The sequence below is a fragment of the Syngnathus acus genome, chromosome 4, assembly GCF_901709675.1.
Source record: "Syngnathus acus chromosome 4, fSynAcu1.2, whole genome shotgun sequence".
Classification (NCBI taxonomy): Eukaryota; Metazoa; Chordata; class Actinopteri; order Syngnathiformes; family Syngnathidae; genus Syngnathus; species Syngnathus acus.
In genome coordinates, this window is record NC_051090.1 from 6,344,478 (window position 1) to 6,364,551 (window position 20,074).

At 41.6% G+C, this 20,074-nt stretch overlaps 1 protein-coding gene across 3 annotated transcripts in view; it reads left to right on the forward strand.

Annotated features, from left to right (window-relative positions):
* Positions 1-20,074, forward strand: part of xpr1a (xenotropic and polytropic retrovirus receptor 1a) — a 36,160-nt gene that overhangs the window by 3,483 nt on the left and 12,603 nt on the right. For all 3 annotated transcript variants that reach the window (XM_037250682.1, XM_037250683.1, XM_037250684.1), the window contains exon 2: positions 1,072-1,123. In XM_037250682.1, the coding sequence (XP_037106577.1) occupies positions 1,072-1,123 (52 nt within the window). The remainder of the gene's footprint in view (positions 1-1,071; positions 1,124-20,074) is intronic.

Below are 20,074 nucleotides of genomic sequence, written 5' to 3' on the forward strand. Positions count from 1 at the left end.
ACAACAGGCATTGGCAAGGCAACCACTGAGAACCTCCCCCCTCTTTCCAAGCAGCCTCCCTCTTTCCATCCTCACCTAGTCCTCCCCCACTGGGAGGACATCTGGTCCCAGACCTGCCCTTTCTCCCCCCTCCTTCTCCTCCATCTCCTCCTCTTTCCCTGACTTCTCGGGAATCACTAGACTGAGTATTTCCGAGCTGCCGAACGGTCTCATTTCCTCAAGCAAGTGGTTTTATTGTTTGCCACTAAAATTTGTTGGCCACTTAACATATCACAGAGGATTAAAAGGAGTCTATGAGATTCCATTCACTAGAGGAGAGCGTAGTGTTTGGCACTTGCTCAAGCATCTAGTGTCCACTACCATCAAGTACGTATTAGAGTACATTTAGAGGTACCGCCCCATCACGCTTGGATTAATTATTGCGTAAAGGTTTCAATACCGATTACTGGCAGGCCTGCAGGTTTATCCCAATTTCCCAAAGGGCTCCAGCCATTGAAATTTCCCATCACTACCATCACCATGGCAATGCCTCCTTAATGAACACCTCCACCAACCCTGAATGGATTTGAATATCTATTTTCCTCCAATTAGTATCGGGAATGGGTCAAGCTCCATTGATGAATTGCTCATGTGGTTCACAGCAGAATTTTTGGGGCGACCATCCAAGTTGCTATTAACACACAAAATTCGACTTCTACGCGAGAATCACGCCGCGCTGTGGATTTTGAGTGCTGCGATAACATCTGACGAGACAGGTTTTCAATCTTTTTGATTTGTTCTACGTTTGCCTGCGCCAGGAACGTGAATGTTGAAGAGCTTGACATTATTGATAAGAATCATGATGCAGTTGTAGTCCTCCAATTTTCACTGGTCTGTTGACAGGAGTCACCATCAATTATATCCATTTTCATTCATCCATTATCTTTGACGCTCAGCCTCTCCCTTTAATGTTTAGTGTGTGCCAAATCTGCCGTATGAATAAGCTTTTTACGTCATATAATTCTGGCCTCAAGAGGGAATCAATGTTTGCAGACAGTTGAAGATCTTTTTTTTTTTTTCCCCCATCAATAGGCATTCAAGGATATGCTGTATGCAGCCCAGGACCAGGCCCCATCTACAGAAGGTAAGAAGATTTCTTGTTGTAAACAAACATGTGCCCAGTGCCCCATTATGGGACAGTTTTGGGGATCCTCGAAATAACCTCTTCGCTTAAAATAATGCCAATCGACACTCAAGCAACCTGAGGCTTCACAGATCATCACTGTGTCTTTATTTGAATTGAAAAGTAAGTTCCACTGTTAACACAACACAAGAAGTGGCTCAAAATGACGACCAGCAAACTTAACTGTCAAGTCCTGGTAAGTCGGCATGTCACAATAAAGTGCAAAAACTGACACTGCTTGTGAGCGACGAAATGGATGTAATTAATATTTGCCACTAGACTGCCAGAATGTAAAGCATTTGTTTTAATTTTAGGTCTCTCCGTCTGTACCCTGTCTGTCGTCCAAAGGTCAGCTGGGATAGTCTCCAGCACACATTTCTATATTTTCATTCTGCAAACTATGATAGATGACTTCCAATCTCAAGTTGCCGCTCCAATTATGGGTCGATAAATTTATCACTTTAAATCTGTCACGAGATGAATAATTGACAGTCAATCACTTTTATTATGATCATGTTTTAAGCTTCCTCTCAAGTCAGAATGTTTGCACAAGAATACACACGCTGGAGTATCAACAGTGTTATTTATTGTCGAAGATATTTTTATGATGTATCTGTGGTTATTCTTACCGTAAATAGAGAAGCCGTGTAATCTAATCAGCAGTGGAGCCCACCACTGTTGTTATTGACTTGTACCGAGCACATTTTTCTCCGACTAAGGTATTGCTCCTGAAGACAAACTTAATTAAATATTGCAGAAACATTTTCTACTTTCATACACCAGATAGAATTTGTCAAACATGATTTAAGTCGAATGAGGGCATATTGGCCTGTAGCAAGCAGTAATGGGATGAAATAGACAAATACAATATATGTAAGTTTTGTTATACAGTAGACTTAATACATTTTTGATACATTTTTGGGACATGGGGTCAAAATGTTTACACTGCAAGAAAATATGTTATCCTCTTGAAGCACATTAATAACTCAGAGAATGTGCAGTAATTAATAAGTCATTAAGCTTGTTGCAAACTGACACAGACAAGCACATGTCATTTACGGCATCTCTAATCTGCTGTTTGATCCTCTCGCCCCGCATGAAGATCATTTTGGCCGTGTTCCTTTATTGCTTTTTTTTTGCGGTGGAAATTAATACAACCCTGTCCCACATGTTGTGTGGCAGGCAAGTCAAATGAAGACACCGACAGCTGCTTGGATCGCCGGTTCCTCCTTTTGGAAACCGTTAGCATGAGTTATGCCTCAGTCTAATTCAATTAGCCCCGCCGACTATTTCCGAGCCGAGACCAATAGCGCTGCATAATTAAAAGCAGTCTTTAACTGGAACCTTCTTGTATTTATGAAGCGTTTTCTAATCTTTTAAGTCACCCTCTGACTCATTGCTCTCGTTATTCATTGTGGAGTCGCTCTCCCATGTCGTGACATGATGATGATGATGATTGCACACATACACGGTGTCTATGAAAGGGATGAATGAAAAGCCCTTGATTCGATGAGATTGAATGAACCAGGCCAAGCAAAAACCAGATTGTAGTGAGTGTGGTAAGTTAAAAATAAGAGTCGTAAACCTTTCTGTCTTTTGACTGCCCTCCTGTGGCTCTTCTGTCTGCAATATTCCTGCAGGGCTTTTCATGGTTTATGCAGCCCAAATCAATAATGCCATAAAAGAGTGGAGCCAGGGGTTAAAAATAGAATGCTCATATTGCAATGTGGCTGTGACTATTATTTGGCTTTATTATTTAGAGTAAAAGGTGTTTACTGTAAATTTATGTTGCTTTATATGACTCTATCATCTCTATCTAGTAAAGTTTTTGTTGCTATTGGAATGGAGCAGAATGCGTGACTGATCATTTGAAAAACAATGACTTTTAAAGTCGAATTATCCTGCCCGAATCAATATTTGAATTTCTGCTACTCTATTGTTGCTCGCCTGCCATTTTGTCTCCCGTTGTTGATCAAAACGACGAGAAGCTAGTTTAAGGCTGATTGGTATTCTGCAGGCATATATGATGGAATTTCTGTTGTTAGCATCGCAGCGACACTCTGAAGCTTATCGTGCCTCCCGCGGAAAATAAAATCCATTTTCCTGCGTTTGGCACATCGGATCAGGGTCGTGTTTTTGTCTTTTTGATGACCAACTGTGCGTCATGAAGACAGTTGGTGGACAGTTGGAGGTATGTAGTGAGATAGCCGGACATAAAGGCTGCCAATCAATTGGACAGATTGGAGTGCTTAGCAAGACCGTTTCAGAGCAGCCAGGATCAGGCTGCATTATTAATGGCATTCTTACTTCCCAATGCTAATTGTTGCCTTTGGTACATTTCCTCAACATCCTGGTATCATTACATAATAAGATGAATGGAATAATGGACTGTAATTAGCCTCAAGACTTTTCTCTTGCAAAGACTTTTCTTTTGAAGGATGGCTTCAGCTGTAGCAGAGCGGGCTTTAGGTACCATGGTAGATCCAACAAGGACGAGGGGGCTTGTTTGATGCAGCTGTCTCTTTGATGAGGCTTCTACGGGTATTAAGAGAGGAGGCGAGCATGAGAGGGTCAGGGTCAATGCAAGCCTGGGATTGCTCTCCCAAGGTCAGGAACGAATCGAATGGAGGTAATGAACGATGAAAGGGTGCGAGGTAATTGGTCAAAAAGCTGTCCGGCACTCAACGTCCCTGTCGGATGTGACAGTTCTGGACAAAATGGAGCAAGAAATGAAACTGAGAGAAATCCTAAATGAATATCGTAGCTTGTCAATGACCATTCAACCAAGAAAGAATAGTGGAGAGAGATGCTCCGGGCGTCAGACAGACAGACAGAGTGAGTGGGAGGTCCCTGGACTCATCTCCAATGCATGTTGCCCTGCATTAGCACTACAGCCATCCTGCTTGAGAAGCAAAGAGAACCTTCACAGTCTTATATCTATCCTTCCAGCGATCCATTATTCATCAGTGAATTAGATCTCGCCCGAATGAAGTGGAGGAGAAGATTGGGCGAAAGGGGGGGGGGGGAGTAGTTGGAGAGCCACGGTTGGCTTCGATCCTTAAGGACAGAGACTTTGCACGGCGATGTTGCTCTGGAATGAAGGCATTTGTCAGGAATCGGGGAAAGATTTGCACTGGAGTAAAAATATTCAGTGAAGGGCAGGTGCGCTATCACGCAGTGATGGTGTCGATGAGTTTGGAGATTATATAGGAAAGGGGGTTCAAGAGAGGTCTACCTCAGAAGGTCAAGATCATACCTCGTCTTTTTATGTGGGCCCCTGAAAGGTTATTAAGACTGAAGGCAAGTGTATGATTATTGGAGCCTTGCGTGTTTACATCTCAGCCTTGGTTATGACCTACTTAACCTTCTTGCCACCTTTATGAACATTTCATCTTATGGCAGACTGCTGATCTCTTCAAAGATGAACGCTAATGCTCTAGAGGGCCCCACGCCGTGGCTCCAATGAAGAAAAACAATCCTGGAAAGGTTGAATAAATAGAATATAAATCCTCCAAACTGGCTGTTTGCCAGTTACACAACAACAGGAGACAATCCGAATGATCTGGTGAAGTTGGAACTCTCGGAGGTCTGTTTGTTCAGCATTGCAAATTTCTCTAAGTATGAGATCAACCTCTTTAATGAAGCAAATTTTTTTTTCAGTATAATTGAGATGAAAGATTTTTGGCTGCCCGCCAGTAGTTGAACCAGATTCTGTTGCGTCTGACCCATCAATCAGAGACCGCCCAGAATTAGCATAGCCCACTTGAAGGCTCGTTTCCCCATATGTGTGTCAGTTGAATTTAGCTGCGCTTTAAGTGTTTAGAAAGGTTATAAGCGATTATTTGGTCCACAATCACCAAGGGCATACTCACACCGCATTCGGTTCCTCCTTTTAGGTTTTCTATCAGTTCATCATACACGACGAGCCAATTGTCCCCGACTCAAGGTGTCAAGTGGGCTCAAGCATGGCACAGATTGCCTTGTGTGACAACACCCTGCAGCCACATTTGTACTTGGCAGTTCAGTTCACACCATGCAATGGTTAGGAGCAGTCAAGTCAGGGACTTCAGAGATGCAAAAAAAAATGAGTGGACACAGATTGTGCTTTTCTCTGGATCCTTTAACCGTTCTATTTTTAAAATTGTACTGCTGGTTTTGTTTTCAGTAATTGATATCAGCAGGGCTCCACGTGTACTAGATACCGGCGTTTACACATGCACGCTGCCCTTTCAGAATCCAGTGCAAATTTATATTTTCTCACAAATGCAACAGTTTCTATAAATTTTAGTTACAAATATAGTAGCAGTTTCTATGTTCACCCCAAATCAGCAATTAAGCAATGTGAGAATGCAAGAGAATAATAATAATGAAAAACTTGCCACCTTTTTTTTTTTTTTTTTAATCTTTTCATACTGTAGCTACACACACACACACAGACACGCTGTGTGCTACTAAAGGCGTGGGTGTGATTGTGAACTATAGGCGATGACAGCGGTACCATATGCTAAGATATTTGCTGTTTTTGCCTCTGCAATTAGAGTCAACCATTTAAAGAGAAAACATATTTAAATAGTCACCACACTGTTCTACCACTCTCTGATTTTAGCTCCTGAAATGAGTTTGACCAATCATTTCTTTTATATCTTTGAATCAGAGCATCTCTTTGTCATTGATGGTGTCCTTCACTGCGGCATTCCTGGTAGGCTGCCAGAACCTTCCTTCTTCACATTGGCTGGCAGACAGAAAAATGGTGTGAAAATGTACCGGTCATAAGGAACAGATGACTGTACATATCTTTTTTTCACCTGGCACCAAATTAATTGGATGTATTTTACAAGACGTGGATTATTATATGCTCTGGTTAGTGGTAGTAGATATCTAATGATGACAGACACGGGGGGAAAGAAGCGAGGTGAGATTGGTGGTAATTGGAGGGCAGGAGACAAAAGCCTCAAGGGGCTCTCTTCCCCCCAACCTTTCAATACATCGTAGGAGTGAGAAGTGAAAATAGAAAGAGGAAAAAAAAAAATCTTAAGAAGCTCCGGCTGTAGGCTCCCATTTTGCCTGAGTGCATATTTAACCAATTTCCAAAGATAGCAATAAATTCCCGAAATTAATTGAAGCTTCTCAAGAGCCAAGAAAAATGCGAAGCATCCCTATTTTCCTTTGTCACTGTCTTCTCATCCAAGGACGAGATTAGTGAGACAAATCAATAATTTATTGCTGCCTCTCTGTTTCTATATTAAATGTTGAATTATTAAGTGTATAAGATTGACAATATGGAGGATCAAACCCCCACCCACCACACCCCGCCCCCCTCCCGAAGCTACAGCTGAAAGAAGCATTTGATTCATTTTGTGTGGAAATCGGAGCACCTCTCACAACCTCTCCTGGAATCGCCCTCATATTTCCCGACACGACTTTGGCAAGTGTAGTTCCTTCCGGTAAATTCCTCTCTCATCCAGCTGCTCTGTTCCGCCTCCGAGAATATACATATTTCATCTACCACTCAACATGTATTTATAATACTGCTATGTGGCAATGACTTCAATGAGACTCGCTCTAAGGGTCAAATCTTGTCCTAAAGTGTCTTTTGAGTGGAACAACAGTTGTCTCAGTTTTGCATATTGTCCTGGGGGCAAACTGCACAGCTTCCCCTTGACAAGTGCTATCCGATAATTAGACCTCATAATCACCCTATTAGTATGCAGCTCAATTGAGCGGAGAACTGCGTATTGTTCCCCCGGCAAAGAACTGCAGCCTTTTGTAAGAAGATTATTGTCAAAATCTTGTTGGGGATTTTTTTGTGTAGTGCACGTTAGTGCAGGAAGCTTTCCATTAGGAGCTCACTGTTGGTTTCTTTTATTATATCTTTCACATACAACCGGAGCTGAACTTTCGCCATCACAGTTACCATGGCACCAAAGAAAGGAAATGGAGTCCTGTGAGCCTTGTTTGGTTCTTTTGGTATTCGAGAGGCGAATGCGATGCTTGGAGGTCTTGGAGCAGTCAAAGCTGGTTTGCTAAGGGGAATTTGAATAGCCCGGACAAAAAAAAGCTTAGTATTACAATAAGATTTGTGAACTCGTAAGACTAAATTCAAATTTCTTATTGACATTGCTGATTTGGTATTCATTTTAAAAATATATTACTAGCCATGTAGAAATTCTCTATATACGATAATGATGTTTTAATCGTTAAATTAGAATCGTATGATAAAATTTGTAAAAAAAAAAAAAATTCTGTTCTAGCATTAAATCTCATTTGATTGTGCAGGTGAGTGTAAATCTGTATAAATAGAAAGTGATCATCATGACTGATTGCTTTTTCAAATACGCATTGAATGAGTACATTGATCGGTGCGCTGTATATGATTTCTACGTCCATCCTGCCTGAAGTGTCTGCTAGCATTTTCAATCACTTGGAGATATTGAGTGTTTGTCGTTGCTGTTCACGGTCAATTTTGTCGGAGTTCACCAGAGGATACTGGACATATTAGACCACTCCATGTTCATAAGACGCATGCCATATATTTTCTTTTATAACCATCCCCAAAAGTAATATATCTAAACAAACAGGTCAATAGCCAATTCAGTTACAGTTTTTCAGAAGGGCGAAATATTAGAAATCTCTCACAATGATACAATTGAGTTCAATACCACTGAAAAGAGGTTAGGTCGAAATGCATGTTTTCATCCACAGCCTGTATTGGATTCCAGCTGTACAAAAAAAAAGAAAATAATTGTGCACATAATCGGAATAGGTATCGGTCCATAAATGATCGGTATTGGAATCTGCGTTTTGAAATTTTTGGAACAGTTCAGTATTGAATGGGTTGTGAGTCCCATCCACTGTGCTGCAAACTTACGGAGGCTCAGTTAGTTTAGTTAATTCGTTCTCACACACACACAGGCGTACACAAATCTGCATGATTTGTCGGTGTGTTTGTACCAAGCCTGGGTCCGAAGGATGAATGGGAGCTGGCAGCGAGGCTGCTGCCTGTGGGTTGATCGACTGTGTTTGTGTCTTCTCGCTGCATGCTCCCCTTGAAGCTCTGTCTGTTGTCTACCTCACACTGCTGAGACACACACACTCACACACACACTGCATGTCCTTTAGCTTGTTTCATTACAGGATGGCGTCAAAACAGCAGGACGCACAATAACGAGGCTGCTTGTCAAATTATGCTTTCAGACACTTGTTGACACGTTTAGCGCGATTTATTCAATTCATAATTATTCCAATGAATTCACACTACATGGAACTGAATGAGAAATCAAACAATGTAATTGTAACTGTTTGAAAAGTTCTACTAATGTATGGGAGCATTGTTAAAAATACTACTTCCTGGCCATGTAAATCACAGTAATAACATTATTCTAAAGCAGCACATGGTCAATATGCTCCTAATAGGATTGGGTCAGGAAATTGCTCCTGATCTAATAATGTCACGTATTGGATTGCCTCGTGCATTGCCTGAACAATAAAGGTAGATGGACACAATATGATGATGCTGTTTGGTTCATCCTGTTATACACTGCAAATGAAAACTTGGACTTGCTTAGTTATTATATATTTAAATACTTGTAAACATACTTAAAAATATACAGTAATAATAACGAAATTAATTGTAAAGAATGAAATTGTTTGTGCACTATGAGTTCAATGCCGATTAATATTGTAATTGCAGTAAAATACACACATACTGTACATAATACACACACAAAAATTACAATTAAGTGTCCCAGTACGTTGCAATATTTGTTTTTTTACAGAGGATAAAGAATATATGCCTATTGAGTATTTTTAGATTGTCTGTCTACATGTGTTGTGCACCATTAGTATTTTTATATCCATTGCCTAAACGTTTATAACTACCTCAACGTTAATGCTAGTTTTCATTCTGACATTTTGAATTGTATGTTAGCATTAAGATAGCGGACTTTTGAATTATGTGGGTTGGTTAAAAACAATGTGTAATTGTCAATTATTTGTTACGATTTCATTTTTTTATTACAAAGCTTTAAATTACTGAAAAGAAATCATTTTATTAATTCCTCTTTAATCCCAAATTATCTTTCCACACACAAAGCACATGTCCAATTTGTCCCCAGCATGTTGTAAAATGCAATGTTAGCGTGACCTTTCAGAGCTGTTGTGTTGAGAAAATGCATTCACCAGTGTTCTAAAGAGCTGCAAGACACCATTCTAAAAATACTCAATAGGCAAATTCTTCTCCTCTCTTGAGGAAAACATCTCATTTCATGTCTGCTAATCCGTGATCTTCTAAAGAAATGCCACATTTTCCAGACATCCGTTTCTTCTCAGATTTCAATTTTGTCCTTAAAATGAGGTTGTTTAGTGCGACTCTTATCGAGAGCCTGCAGCTGCTGCTGTGGCGGCCTTGAGGGGCGTCTTCTCTTTCACACTCACTAAATAAGTTCACACACCTTGATTCTCCTCCACCGAGCCAAACGCATGCAACACAACAGCTAAATCATGCCTGAATAGAAGCATGGTGAACGAATTAGCAGATTTTTTTATTTATTTTGAATGCTAATTAGGAGCCTGAACTAACATTACCTCTTTGGCCTTCTATGCTAATGGCCCGGCCACCATTTGAGTTAATGGATGTTCTGAATTTCTTCCACCGTCCGTGTCTTGTGTAGTTACACGAACATCACGCGGGCATTCATTCCTCTTAGATTAATGGCTCCAGTTTGGACTATTGACACAGCACTTATCTCGCTTTTATGAGTCTGCAGGCTTCTATCTGTAAACCTTTGAGGCACACGTGTGTAATCGGTAACACACACACACAACCTCAGTAAAACAACGAGTAGTTTTGTATGTGATTACAGGGAGGCAAATTGAGAACGAATACGTGAGAAATCCCAAGAGGATTTGCTTCCTGCGTACCTGCAGGATCAAACGCTTTGGCGGAGCGGAACATCGCGAGCCGCCAGACATAGTTAGGCTAACAGATTGGTATTCGGTATGAGATACTTTGCATGACCAGCCATCAACTTGTGTTATGATTCCGTTCTGACTGCTGACTCCCACTGGAGCAAAGTGGAAATGTTACTTTGCGTGTTGTTTTTATTTTCATGCCATTTCACACTTCACTGCTATGAGGTTATTTTGATTATTTTTCCACAGGGAGAGGTCATATAAATGGCATCTGCCTCAGTCTTCGAGGCAACTGTTGAAGGGGGACATAGAATTCATAAAATTAAGTTTAATGGTTCAGAAATAAGCTCTCAGTATCTCATAACATCGACGGAATTGGAGTCGGGAAAGTAAACTAAGGAGGTGTGCAGATGCGCATTCAGATGGTCACTGTGATAAAAACATCTTATCTTGTCTGGCTACGGTAGGGAGACGATTGCTTGTGATTGATTGGTTGATGAGGGATGGCAATAGATGCTGATGCTTGCCGGTTGCCGTGGATACGGCTATCGCTCAGTGGCCTTGGCAAAGTGACGGACGGCGTAAGTGCTCTGCTTGTTCAAAGTGTTTCCTTTTTTTTTTTTTTCTTCTTCAGTGAATGCATTTGCATTGTAAGATGTCCCTTCGGTCTTTACAGGGAATTCACAAGCAAGTTATCGTGATTTTTTGTGAAACTCTTGAATGTGGTGCACATGATGTCATTTTTTATGGCTTTGTCACCTCGCTGTACAGGCCTCAACTCAAGTAATAATAGACACGGAACTTTTGTTTGGCTTGACGCTTCCTTCTTCCATGACGTACGGTCGGGCTGCACTTCAGACTTCTTGCCAAACACCGCCTGCTATTTTTTTTTCGGGTGAGTTTTGGACTTCCCGTTATGGTGGGACACTTTTCCCAGCCTTGTCTGTTGCTGAGATGATAGAAGAAACGACGTCGATGTGAAATAAGGACAGAAAACAGGGAAAAGACAGATTTATAATGTCCTGTGGAAGCACAAATTGATTAAGTTGTTAAACGTGATGCTCTCAGTGGGCAGTTGAGTAGCCAGAAGAGCATAAACAAACGCGGTCGACCCTGGTTAAATTACGACATCCTTTTACTTATTTTTTTTTTATTTTCTCTGAGTCATGTGACTCCACCTGTCCTTCACTCCGCACCAAACTAATCCGAATGATTTCCCATCAACCGTTTCACGACGACTCCTCCGCCTCCACCTATTCTTCCCGCCATGATTGTCTCTCAAGGCCGGTGACACGCACCTGCTGAACCCTCGCTCGGTTACCTTGACAACTGGCTTTTTTTCTCTCACGAGGCGTGGCACCGCTCAGATTCCCAGTAATGGCGTGATAAGTGCTGCAATTATGTAAATCATGTCAAAGCAAAGTGGTTTTATTTTTTTCTGCAGACTAAACACTCTGGTTCCACTTTTCATATTCTATAGAGAATACATTGTCCTCAATTGTTACACAGTATTAACTTTCAGATAAAGTATTAACTTTCAGATAAAGTGCTTCTGGACTATCATTTTTTTTTCCACAACATGTATGTCATTTTCATTTTGCTCCCTAACCTTGTTTTTTTTCCCCACAAGATTGTTTTGTCCTATGTTTGAGCAGTGTGCATTTACGGATGCATAAAATCGACCTGAATATTGCATCAACTTCCATCTAAATTATGGAGTTTGGACAAACAGGGGCAAGGAAGAGCTGTGTGTGTGTGTGTGTGTGTGTGTGTGTGTGTGTGTGTGTGTGTGTGTGTGTGTGTGTGTGTGTGTGTGTGTGTGTGTGTGTGTGTGTGTGTGTGTGTGTGTGTGTGTGTGTGTGTGTGTGTGTGTGTGTGTGTGTGTGTGTGTGTGTGTGTGTGTTGTCTCAAAAATGTACAAAATACAACATCATAATGCTGTAGGGAATAGGTGGATTTTTTCGGTGTAATTAGTTGAGAAATAACTTAAGGATCCTTCTGTGACAGGACACAATAGAATTCTGCAGGACTTAGCCTTCAAATGGTGTATAAACCTTTTTCTTTTCTGCTTTCTGGCTTCAGTCCACCTTCAGCAGGCCTTCAGGCCACAATCTTTTCAGCTGTAATCACTTTTCCCTAAGCCTGATTGCCAACTCAGGAATTTTGCACCGTCACTGCCCTCTGTTTGCTCAGCCAGATGACATTAGGAGCGAGTTGGCCCCACAATGTTCACAGGCAGAAAGCATGAAGAAACATGCTTTCTGGCGGCGTTGCCCTCAAACTTTTGTCCGAAAGCAACTTGCACACCAACAGTTTTATATGCTCTGTTAAGGTGGCACACTTAAGTTGAGGTTTACTCGTACAAGGGTGCCCCAGCAATGACCCCGTGTGAGTCGGCAGTGTCTTTGCCATGTGAAACATTAACAGAGTAGAGCCCTCAGGGTACTGTTAGCGCCGCCATTGGCCAGACTAACACAGTTTGTCTCAACATTCAACAGCAGATAAAGATGACTACCAGGTTATTTTGAAGTCAGAACATTTTTATTTGTGTCAAAAAAAAAACACTCAAGTGAAAGCTGTATAAAAAAAAATCATCAAAATTCAAATAATAGTTATTAAAATAGAAAATTAAGTCAATTGAATTTTTTTAAGTCATAACATTAGATCTTATACACAGCAGTAACCCAGAACAAGGAAGTGTCTTACAAGACCCCCCCCAAAATAACAACAGCCGTATATTTAACGACAAGCAAACTTGCCTTGGTGTACAATTTTGGAGATGGTGATCACAACAATGAGTCAGAAGATTTGACGTGTTGATATGGCCAGCACAAACATACCCTTCTCTGTCAGCCTTGGTGGAGGTTGTAATTCTTGTTTTAAAGGGCAAAACACTACGTTCCCAGCGGTCAGGGCAGTCTGTTTGCCCGACTCCAATTACACCTTAGAATTTTGACCATTTTGGTCTACATACTGTGTAAGGTTTGTTGGTTCTTGCTAACTTTTCTAACAGTGGATGATTCATAAATTCTCTTTATGGTGCATTCCGTCACAATACCATGCATACTGGTGTACAACTCCCCCTGGAGGCTGATACCTGTTGACAAGCAGAGCCCGCCCTCATCCATCACAATAAAGTCGTTTATACGGAGCTCAGCAGTGTGACAATTTAGGGTCCTTAAAGGACATTTCCAGCCTAGCGTAATGAATAACACATCAGCTTTGCTGAGGTTATACAAGCCGCCAGAAGGGCCCTCTTTGTCATATCCATCATCTGCTGCGCAGTCCCAAAGTGCCCCTCCCAAGCCCTAGTGGGGGACAGGTGACAGAGAGTGGACAGTTTTGGGGGGGGTCCCATGTCCGCCAAGTGTGACCATGTGTGGATTGGTCTCTGGGACATTAGCGGGGATTAGAACAAGGTTTAACTCGTTAATGACGGATGAGATGCGATACGGGATGAGGTGGGGAAGGGGGCGTGTTTGGTGACAGGTTGTACCAGTCTGTGGTGCTTTGAGGGGTGTGACTCCCATGGGACACTTCTCCATCAGTCCACCATGCTTTTATTATGGACCTGATTAAATTCACCCACTCGCCTGTAATGTAGCTATTAGATGCGATGTAGTACACGTACAGGGCTGGATGGATGGACACACTCACGCACTTTCCCGTAGGTGTTCCTGAATGCATATGGGCACCATCACATGGAATAAGGCAAAGCCTCATTAGCATAATTGAGTTGTCACACTCAGTGCTGTTTATCTGTTTTTTCTATAAATCCAACGTCATATGATGGTGGTGGTGGTGTTAGGAGGTGGATTTAGTTTACTAAGTCCCCACTGAAAGCTCATGTGCTGTTCTTTCATTTTACAATTATGGTAAAAGAAAATACTCCTTTGATTTGCAACATTATTGTTGAGTGCGGCTACCTCATCAAAATAGTTCAGTCGGTCGCTATAGTGATTTTGAAGGGACGTTTGATATTCAGGGACTGTCGAACACACACACACACACACACACACACACACACACACACACACACGCACACACAGGCCCAATCAGAAAGCTGAATATTGATTTGCAGGCACACAAAAAAGCGCCATTGCTTGCCATGCAATACGTTGAGCAGGCTTAATCAACGGCTATTGATTACTCCGCGCTGACCGCTTTTTTCCGTCCGGTCTGCAGTTTTTGTGCTCAGCATGTCTGCTATCACAAGTGTCACGTTTCACGCTGTTGTTTTGTCACCGCCGCGATTTGATTGAATCTCGCAGCCTTTATCAGTGAGCCCGCATCTGATGCCGTAATCAGCCCAAACACATTCAATCATGTTTTGATCAAAGCGTCGTGTCCAGACAGACGCGGGCGGGGGACACCTGCTCATTGTCATGCGAGCGCACAGCCACTCAGCGATGTGGCAGCGATCGGCTGCCGCAGTGGCCGGGCCAACTCCCGTAGTTGGTTGCTAATGGCTACGGTATCCAGGCGAGCAAGGGGGGGTGATGGGCGGTGGGTGTCGATAATGACAATGTCACTCCCAGCCAACCAGCCCGCTAAAAAGAGGAAAGGACACTCACACGTACACAATCGTTTTTGCCGAAAATGGTGCGCTGCAATTTTCTTCCTACCAGGGGGTTGTCTGTTGTGTCCGTCAAAAAGCAGCAAGGTGCATTTGTGATTTTCTCCTTGCTTGAAGAGCCAATTTTCTTCAACACATTCATTTCCCTTAAATATACATTTCATTCCGAAGGTTAGCAAGGTCAGACTTTTCTGAGACTATTTGTGCATTTGTCTTCTGCTTTTATCACATTCATAAATTTCATGCTAGTAGAAGGGCCAGTGTACCCTTTTCATTAAGTCTTCTCCAGTGTTCAATGAGGCCCCGTTTTTTTTTTTTTTTTTTTTAACCAGACAGTTAATATCCTTTTTCCATTTATCAAAAGCCGTAGCCACTATCTTTGTTTGAAAATGATTCTTAGCACATCAACAGCGTTCAGAGTGATGATCGGAGCAAATAGAGATGATGCAAGCCTGTGCAAAATCAACAGCACGGCCTCGTCTCGTCTCTTGTGTACTTGTTCACACATTTTTCTAATGGACGCCACAAGGCGTTGCATATTCGATAGAAGTTGCAGCTGCAGTACAGGAGAAAATTATTGGTAAATTCTAGAAACGTTGCAATGCAAGTGAACTGGAGTCCGGTGACCTTGACGACTTCATCTGTGGCCTATCGGCATCGACGGGCTCCTGTTATTTTCCGTGTGACTGCAGTGGGTCGAGCGCAGCGACCTGATCGCTTCCACTTGGTCGCTTGTGGTTCATTTTAACAACCTCGTTGAAGCGGAAGCACCAGGAGAGTTGAGAGAGGAAGTGAAAAGCGGAGGCGGCAAAGTGGATCATGTGTGACAAAAAGCAGATAGATGCTAAAGACACCGAAAGATGATATAGTAAATTTTTATTGAATATTTAATTTGTATTTCTATAAAATTTGAAGAAAGAAAAAAAATCTGTGGGCTGTGACTTCACACCCTGACCTGCACCTTGCTCTCTCGACTCGGAGACTCTCCTCCCTTCTCATATCCCAGCTCAGCTCTATTTCTTCCTGTACATTTCCTCTAATTGAGTAATTTGATTTCCTTTCCTATAAGCGTCATTTTTCCAGCTCGGTGAACCGACGCATAATTAGCTGAGAACAACCTGCTATGTGGCCTCCTGAGATCTGTTCCGCCATATTGTGGCAGCAGACTCACTCGCATATATACTGCGCAAATACCTCAAGTGGACTCAAGATTAGGTACAGCCGCGCAATCAAAAGCAAACTCACCATAGAGAATCTCAATTATTTTTGTAAAGATAATAGGAATAAGATTGTGAAGTGGGCCGGTGATCTCGACTCCATCGCCTTAACCGTTCGGCCACAACAACAGTTCGATAAGTGTATGCTCTCCTCTTTGCCGCTTGATATTTGGGACCTGCTGAGCTTGCAGTCTGCTACAAAAAAAAAAAAAAAAAAAGTACACAATAAGAAGAACCGGGGGACGCGGCCTGCCTGCGGTCTTACCCGTCTGCTGTGAGTGTGCATTCCTAATGTTCCCCTGGCCTGCACCACAGACGTGATTGGGAGATTTAATTGTGGCTGCAGGGCCGAACGGGAGTTCCTGGTTTAAAAAAAAAAAGATGAGATGAAAGAATAAGGCTGTGGCGGATTCTGTGTTGTGTTTGTTTCTTCCTCCATGCCGGCAATGGAGGAAGCGAAGTTAAATATATTTTCATGTATTATGCACTTAGTAGGTTAATATTAGACTAAAGATAAATCTGTCCTGCTCTTTGTTATAGCACTGTTTATCTTTTGCTTGTGCATGTGCAGGGAGGCTAGAGATTAGCCATGGCAATGATAATGGAATGGGCTCCTTGGCGACAGGGCGGGATTCCTATCAGGGAATAGTGAGATGTCATAAAATGCAGTAAATGGGGGTGAGACATACAATTTGTACGTGTGTGCAATTGTGCATGCCTTGCGCGGCCGTTTATTTTTGCAGGACTGAGATTGGCCACCCATCATAAAATGACAAAAGGTATCTAAAATATTAAACACCAAATATTTTTATTTATGTGGGGTGGAAAGAAAAATTAGCAAAAAATGCCGCTAATGGCAAATAAATAATGGCAAGTGGAAGAAATCTATTATATAATTTAAATGGTATTTTTTTTCATTTTCCACAACGTTCAAAATGTGCCAAAGATATGCGAGTAAATCATATTACTAATGTGAGGTTAGTATCTCCATTAAGGATTTATTTGCTAGAGTCATGTGACAGAATTCCTGTATGGAAATATAAGAACCTGGGGATAAAGTGTTGTTTTTTTTTCGTGGGTAGTGTGGGGGGGCAGTTTGGTTCAGGGGAAGCTATCTCATCATTTATTTATACAATCTACACAAGACGGGGCGAGCGAGCGAGGGGGCTGGAAGGGGAGGCCGATGCCGTCTACTACTGGATCGCTTTGGGAATACTGTAGGTCAAGTCAAGAGGTTTTTTTTTTCTGGCTACCAGCACAATTCTTTGTGTGTGCATCTGCCTGCATGCTGCAATTCAACTTTATATAAATAATACAAATCGACATAATTTAGGTACTGTCTCATGTTTTGGTATTGAAAAATAAAGATGCATCACTATTATTATTATTATTATTATTAAAAACAAAAGCAAAAATCTAAAATAAAATTTGTTTTTTATAATTCATTCCTAAATGTAATTTATATTAATATATAATGTACTTTATTTGTGTGTTTTAGTAAACATCATTACCATAACATGCGGCTGCAGCAATTGTAAATTCTGCTTAAAGAATAATTGTTGATTTATGAATCATCAAGTAGTCGGGGGGGTTAGGGTTGGGGGGGGGGTTCATAGAAAAATGATCCTTCTGTTATTAATCTGGGGATTGTTGATCCAAATTTAGGGCGATGTCACACAAACATACATGAACGCATTGCGGCCGTCATACAGAGTGTATGTGTGTGTGCTTAAGTTCAATACACACGGCGAGCAGGCAAAGACGTACGTCACAATAAAGCCTGAGGGACACAACCATTATCGTTCCCCTCTGAGGCGCTCTATCATTGTTGTGTGACACACACACACACCAGGGAAACAAATGGCACGGAATTCAGGAGTGCATAGAGCATTTCAACGATGGCTAGTGGAGAGGACGGAGAAGTCCTCTTGAATGTTGTAGTCAGTCAAACAAAATAGACATATTTTCCTGTATAATGACTTTGTATTATAGATGAGTAAACTGAGTTTCACTTTTATAATCAAACTACAGATATAAATGAACTATATTCCAATGTAATGAGATGCACCTTTATATCTCTGGCCATTAGATTATTTGGTAATATGTTGGTTCTTGTTACATTTGATTGTATTTGTTTCAGAATAAATTCAGTATCATCCAAATTGTCTGCCTCCATCCGGTGTAGGATGTTGAAATAAATCTCTCATCTAGCCCGACGAGCTTTAATAAGGAGCCATGGCGCGCAGCCGAAATAGAAGCTGTGACATTTACACGAAACACTCGGTCGATTCAATTAAAGCGCAGTATAATCACCGCACGAATTTTGAAAATTTAGCTGATTGGATTTACCGGAGCCGAGCGGAGACGATGTAATGAAGCGATGCTCATGCGTGCTCAGGCAGCAGCTGAGGCGATGATAGCAAGACCGTAACCGAGGAACGGCGTGCGGGATTCAAAGACGACGGGTGTCTTTTGTTCTTTCAAGTCACGTGAGTTTGAGACTGAAGTCAAATGTACACGTGCACACACACATAACACACACACCTGGCAAACACTGTGTGTCCTGGGTCAGCAGGGGAACAGAGGGATGAAGCTTTCATCCTCCATTTCTTCACTCGCGCTTGGATAGCTTTTATGTGGCATGGTGGTAGGTAATCTATAAATTCCTCCCAAAATATTAACAAATATAAATATATATGTAGCTAACTGTAACATTCTGCCATTAAATGTCAGGTCTTGCGTTCTTATTATTCTGCAGGTCTGCAGGAGCAAAGGCCACTTGGCCTTTCCTTAAAAATCAATTCAGCAGTTTTGAAGGTTGCACTAAAGCGGTCTTTCCCAACCTTTATTGAGTCAAGGCACCCCGATGACATTCGAAAATCTCGCGGCGCACCACCAAACAAAAAAATAGGAGCCATAAAATGTGTTAATGTTGATTTAATGCTCTCGTACACTCAGTGTGAAATCTGTGCCTGTTTAATGAACATAAAGATGATGTCATCGCAGAAACGGATGTACCTTCTGCAATCCAGTAGAACATATACAATATTTGTAATTAATAAATGGGCAGTTTGTGATAATCTGTAAATTTTACTCCCCTACTTAAATTTATTTTAAGGTTACTGATGACCAAGATAAGCAATAGAGAAAGTAAATCATCTTATCATCTCATTCCAAGGTATCCCTGCTTATCAGTTTAAACACAACAATTATTATTTTTTTTAATTCATCTGAATTTGAGTGCTTAATGGCCGTTCCTCCTAAGTGCCAATTAGCAGAAGAAACCTTCATTCAAAACTTTGGAATGGCAACGCAGATGAAGCCTAATGCAAAATAGCATGTTGGGCCCATTAGTCATTCCGTTGTGGCATATTGACTCCGCCAGCTACTCAGTAATTCATCAGGCCCATCAACTGGGCAAAAAGGTCAGCGAGTGGAATTGTTGATGCTGGTGCTGATATGACCGAGTGCCGTGTGCGCGCTTTCAAATTAATAATGCGCAATTTTAAAACTATCAGAGATCATTCTAATTTCGCTTTGTCTATCATCGTGGCTCAGGTTCGCAGCTAGCTGCTAACCGTTAGCCAGTATCTGGTCTCTATGGTCACGGCTCATCTCTGTGAAAACCGCTGCTCCTTCCTTCTACTTATTTTTCTTCTACTGTATTTTACATTTGTTCTCATCCCACTAATGATCGCCACTTTCTCTCTCCAAGAAGACAGCTCATAACAAGGGAAAGATTCATTTGTATTACAACTGCTGCGTGAACTTCCTTTTCCCTTTCCTATTAGATTTGACCTTCTGTAATGGAGTGTTTGTTCTTGCAGCATGTAGCTTATTATACAGGATAGAAGGCGGAATCTAATTGTTTTTTTTTTTTTCTTTTCTTGTAAAACTGTGTCTGGACGTTGTTTGGTTTTAGATGTTTTCATCAGGTTTTCCGTGAGTTGTATGGGTGCATGCTGGGGTATTACCGCCCGGGGCATGTCTTGCTTATTACTCGGTAAAATAGAAACCCTCTCTTTCTAGCAGTCGTTCTATTATAGCCGATGTTTATGAGGCAAGTGTTTATGAGGTGACATTATCATCAGATCGAATGCTGCCGCCATTTTATCCTGTGGAAAGCTTCTCCTGGAGAGTACATTTCAACCCAGCCTTTATTTTACATGCCTCTTGAAAAGAAATTGATGAGTTGGTCAAAATGAATTA